This window comes from Myotis myotis, unplaced genomic scaffold, assembly GCF_014108235.1.
Source record: "Myotis myotis isolate mMyoMyo1 unplaced genomic scaffold, mMyoMyo1.p scaffold_m19_p_16, whole genome shotgun sequence".
Taxonomy (NCBI): domain Eukaryota; kingdom Metazoa; phylum Chordata; class Mammalia; order Chiroptera; family Vespertilionidae; genus Myotis; species Myotis myotis.
The window spans coordinates 34,487,272-34,492,291 of NW_023416320.1; the positions used below are offsets into that span (position 1 = coordinate 34,487,272).

At 46.2% G+C, this 5,020-nt stretch overlaps 1 protein-coding gene across 1 annotated transcript; it reads right to left on the reverse strand.

Annotated features, from left to right (window-relative positions):
• Positions 1-1,804: 1,804 nt before the first annotated feature.
• Positions 1,805-3,857, reverse strand: LOC118670713 (corticoliberin-like). Its single transcript, XM_036338030.1, has 2 exons — positions 3,657-3,857; positions 1,805-2,826 (listed from the first exon to the last, which is right to left on the reverse strand). The coding sequence occupies exon 2, from the start codon at positions 2,814-2,816 to the stop codon at positions 2,235-2,237; it is 582 nt and encodes a 193-aa protein (XP_036193923.1). The 5' UTR covers positions 2,817-2,826; positions 3,657-3,857; the 3' UTR covers positions 1,805-2,234.
• Between the last annotated feature and the right edge of the window lie 1,163 nt (positions 3,858-5,020).

Consider the following 5,020-nt stretch of genomic DNA (forward strand, 5'->3'; position numbering starts at 1 on the left):
ATTGTGGTAAAAATATATGACATAAAGATTACCATTTTAGCAATTTCTAAATTACATTTCAGTGATGTTAAGTATATTACCTTTGTTGTACAATTAATCGCTAAAACTTTTTCATGCTGCAAAACTGAAAGTCTGTACCCAAACTGAAACAACCCCTCATTGCCCTCTACCCCTAGCCACTGTCAACCACCATTCTACTTTCTGTTTCTATGAATTTGCCTCTTTAGATATCTCATATAAGTGGAATCATACAGTATTTGTCTTTTTCTGATGGGCTTATTTTATTTAGCCAGTGTCCTCAATGTTCATCCATGTTGTAGTGAAACGGAATTTTTGGACCAGAACACTTGGTGTTCCTCTGGGCAGAATGGTTCCCGGGCTCGTTGTCCATGGACAGAAGGTGGTATAGCAAAGGTGGAAATTTATTAAAGAACAAATAGAGACTCCCACATGGGGGGGGGGGGAAGAGTCCCACCGAGTCCCTGTTTCCACAGTTTATAAAGGCTGTACATCTTTGTGCCTTGATATCCCCTCTGATTGGTCACTATCCCCTTAGACTGGTTACTATAGTAACTCCTGAGTTCCAAGGTCAAACCACACATGGGACATGTGAGGTTTTCCTCCCCTCTTCCCTTATTGTTTTCCTATTTCCTTTGGGCTTTCTTCTTCTCCTTCTGGATGAGGGGCTTCCTTCCCTTCATTTTATAAATATAGACCTTCTGCTGTTTCCAGCTCCCTCAGTCTATGGAAATGTACCTGTTGCAGTTTTTCAGCTCCCCTTTTCTATGGAAATATACCCTCTGCTGCTCAGCAGCTCTGTGCTCCTTCCATGGTCCCCTTAGTGTCTAAAATTTCCTAAGCCTGTCTTTTTTCACCCCTTCCATTAGAAGTAGGCATTGGAAAATAGCTTAGAAAAATTATTTATGATAGCAAAATAATGGCTGAATAATATATGAGACTTTCTCATAGAAAAAAAAAAAATGAGGCATTTGGCCCTATAGTTTGTAGAAGTGCCCTTCCTCAACCATTCACCTCTTTCCCTTTCCTCCTGCCCCAACCCTCCCCAATTAGTTTACATGTTATAGTTAGTCAGGGCTAAATGTTATTTCCATTATGAATAGATCTTCCATGTATAGAATTCGCAAGTCTTAGAGCTGGAAGCAACTTCTCAAATTATTTAACTCTATCTTAGAAGAGTAATCTGACGTACAGAGATGAACCCAAGGAGACTGCAGGATCTGTGTTAGCCACTGGTTTATCTTTGCATTTGTAGTAGAAAAAAATGCAAGGGATTTTGTCTTTTCTTGTATTTAAGTAAGTTTGGAGGAGTCCAATAACTGAGACTATTTCTACTACTATCATTGAAAAGCAAAAGTAAGTCATGATTACCTTTGCAGCAATTATTAAAAATACTAGAAGCCCAGTACATGACATTCATGCACTGGGGGATTGTGGGGGAAGGGGTCCCTCAGCCCAGCTTGCGCCCTCTCACAGTCTGGGACCCTTCAGGGGATGTCCACCTGCCAGCAGTCAGATATCCCTGGAAGGGTCCTTAGCACTGCTGGGGAGGCAGGAGCTCTGCCGAGCTTGCCAGCTGTGAGCCGGGCTTCTGGCTGAGCCCAGTTCCGCCTGTGGGAGCAAACTAAGCACCAGGGGGCAGCTCCTGCGTTGAGTGTCTGCCCCCTGGTGGTCAGCACACATCATAGCAACAGGTGGTTCTGTGGTTTGGTCAATTTGCATATTAGCCTTTTATTATGTAGGATAACTATTGAACATTCTATTACACAAACAAATTGACCACGGATTGTAAGAATGTTTTATTACTGAAACAATTACAAGGAAAAGTTGATTCAAAGAGCTTACATGATTTCTCTCACCCACCAAAGAGAATGACATTCTCTTTGGTTCAGACCACAGCAAAATCAGTTGGGTTATTTCTGTCTGCTTCTTCAAAACATTTCCTCCTGGGTCTATACTCTTTTAATCACCATTAAAGACACCTGGAAATGGAAACTAAAAGTAGACAATACAAATACTATTTTGTTGCTATTACTGCACATGAATACACTTTGTGCATTCTAATTAAAGAGAACAGGTGCTCTTGTTATATATCCTCTACGTTTCAAGCTATATAAAAATAAACAAATGGTATCAGAGCCACGCTATGGTACAGAATACTTTGTATTTTTTATTTTTGCGCTAAATGCAGAATCGCTTTGGCCAAACGCACCGTTTCATTTCCCAACAATCTCCATCAGTTTCCTGTTGCTTTCAGCTTGCTGTGCTAACTTCTCCGCGTTGGCCATTTTCAAGACTTCTCTGAGGATGTGGAAGGTGAGATCCAGCGAGGTGGTAGTTTCCCTGGATCGCCTCTCCCTTTCCAGGGACTCCTGGCGACCGCTGAGGGCGCTCTCGGCACCACGCTCAGCGGGACTCGCAGGGCTATTGAGAGGGCGCTGGGGAAGCGATCGCAGCTGCCTCAATGCGCGGAAAAAGTTGGCGGCTACCTTGTGAGGAGAAAGGTGGCTGCTGCTGCGGCGGGCGAGGGGCGAGGAGGCTGACCAGAGGGGAGCAGCGGGGCTCTCGTTGAGGTTACCTTGGCGGAAGAAGTATTCTTCCCCCGTGGTGAGTGGGACCGGCTGAACTGGAAGGACCTGCCGCCGCCGCGGCGGCTGGAAGAAATCTAGGGGTTGGGGAAGTTGTGGGGCCTGTCGGGCGCCTGGGACAGGCCCCCGGATGAGGAGGGCCCTGCATGGCGGGCAGGGCAGGAGAGCCATGAGCAGGACGCCCGCGGACACGAGCAGCGGCAGTCTCATGTTAGAAGCACTAGGAGAAGGAAAGAGAGAAAGAGTTGATCACAGTTTAGCTCAACTGGGGAGGTGCGGGGTGTGTGTGTGTGTGTGTGCGCGTGTGCGTGTGCGTGCGTGTGTGTGTGTGTGTGTGTGTGTGTGTGTGTGTGTGTGTGTGTGTGTGTGTGGCGGGGGAGGATGTCCTCTTCCCACAGGAGGCAGACTTGGCTGGGGGCTCGGGCGGGCGCTGTCCGTGGTTCTGAAGCTCCCGAGGTAGGACTTACAGAGCTGGAGTGAAAGGGGGAGCAGGAAAGCGGGCGCCTGCAGGGCTAGGCACCAAAGCTCAGCCCCCTCTCCAGGCTGGAATGACCCCTCTCCTTCCGAAACCCCCAAAGGGACAGTCCCCGAATCCCCTTCCTAACGATCTCTAAACCCGATTTCCGGAGCTCTGGAGAGGATCTACAAATTTAAGACCTCAACCGCTCTTAACTCCAACTCCCTTTCGGATGTTTCAGCCTTTTCCTCCAAATGAAAAGCTGCGTCTCGTCCTCCTCCTCATCCATCCCTGCTCCAGCGCCCTGCTTTCGAGGATCGGGATCAATGGGGTGCTCATCTACACAGCCAGAAAGGAATAACTGGAAGTTCGGGTAACGATGAGTAGCCGTCTAAGTTTGCTTTTGCCACATCCCAGCTTCTATCGGGATCTTGAGGCACAGTCAGCAAACACACACACACACACACACACACACACACACACACACACACACACACACAACACTGGAAAGACAGGGCCAGGGCTCCGCAGGGAGCTCGGTTGCAGCTCAGGCAGTGCAAAGTTGGAGCCGCGTTTCCGTCTAGGCTCCCTACCTTCCGGGGCGCTGCTGCAGATTAATGTCTCCAGGCTTTTTCAGGGGTTTTCTTTCTTTCTCCTTTCTGTTTCCACTGTGGGTTTTTTCTTCCCTCTTCTCTTTCTCTTCAGTCTCTCAACGGACTTGGGCTCTGAGTTTCTCCACACCAGAGCCTGGAGTGGGATTTTATAGCGTCGATCCTCTTCAGAAATCACGCAGCATTTGCCTAATAAGCTGACGCTCTCTTGACAGCTCGATTGCGTGCTGCCTCTGCTCCTGCATAAATCATTGGGCCCTGCCAGGAAACCAGGGGCAGAATTTTTGCTCTCTCAACACTGAATCTCACATCCAATTATATCAACAGATATTTATCGCCTCCTTGGTGACGTCAACCAGCCCTAAAATGGAAGAACTTCTTATGACTTGTCCATTGACAAAAATTCTTGAATGAAATTTCTCAAGCGTGAAAACATATTGACCTTTTACTAGGAAAGGCCAATTTAAGAATCAGAGAAAGAGACAGAGAATGTGAGAGTTGGAGGAAAGGGAAGTCTATCAATGCACAGTCCTGCAGGGAAAGCAGCAACCACTTACAGGGGGTGGCTCCTGATCCTCCTCTTCCCTTGCCCTCCTAACTTCTCTGACCAGTTGTCTTGTGCAATACCTCGATATCTGAAAATATTCCTTTGCTAAGAGACAAAGTGTCCCATGGCCTTCCTGCCTGGATAAGAATGAAGAACAAGGAGATGGAAGTGTAGAGGCACTCAGTTTTAAGCCTCTATTTGCTTTTTCCTCCCAATAACAGGTAATGGAATTATGAGTCTGCAGAGGCAAAACCAATAATACCAGAAGTCTCCTAAAATGCAGGTCAAGCTTTTTAAATGATGGCAAGAGCTACTCCCATGATAAGGGGCACAAACCAGGGACAGTCTAGGGTGCAGCAAAGATTTTAAGTTCTTCCAGAAGCTTACTGCCCCTCCGTTGTCTCTTCTCTCAGTAATTGTGGACTTTTTAAATTACCAATTAGAGAAAGGACCAGTGAGAGGTGCCTGAGTTAAACAATCTTTATCTAGTTGCAAATCCAACGAGAAAAGCATTGATTAACTTCCTCTTCTATATTGGAAAAGGTTTAAACTGCTTGATAACAGGGCATGTTTGCACTGATGCATATGAGCCTGTTAAAAGGTAAATTCATTCATTTTACTTCCACATACTATGATAGTATCCATATCAAGGGCACCCAGGTTGTTGTTTTTTTAATTAATCATTTCTTTTTACAAATTCAAATGTGCTCCATGGGAGCCTGATAAATAAATGCTCTCTGGCACTACCAAAGAGTGGAATGAGTATAAAACCACACTCACATTTTGAATTAAATTGATA

Bases quoted from the DNA above. Each gene is read 5' to 3' on its own strand.
- LOC118670713 (XM_036338030.1), bottom strand. From the start codon at position 2,816: ATGAGACTGCCGCTGCTCGTGTCCGCGGGCGTCCTGCTCATGGCTCTC.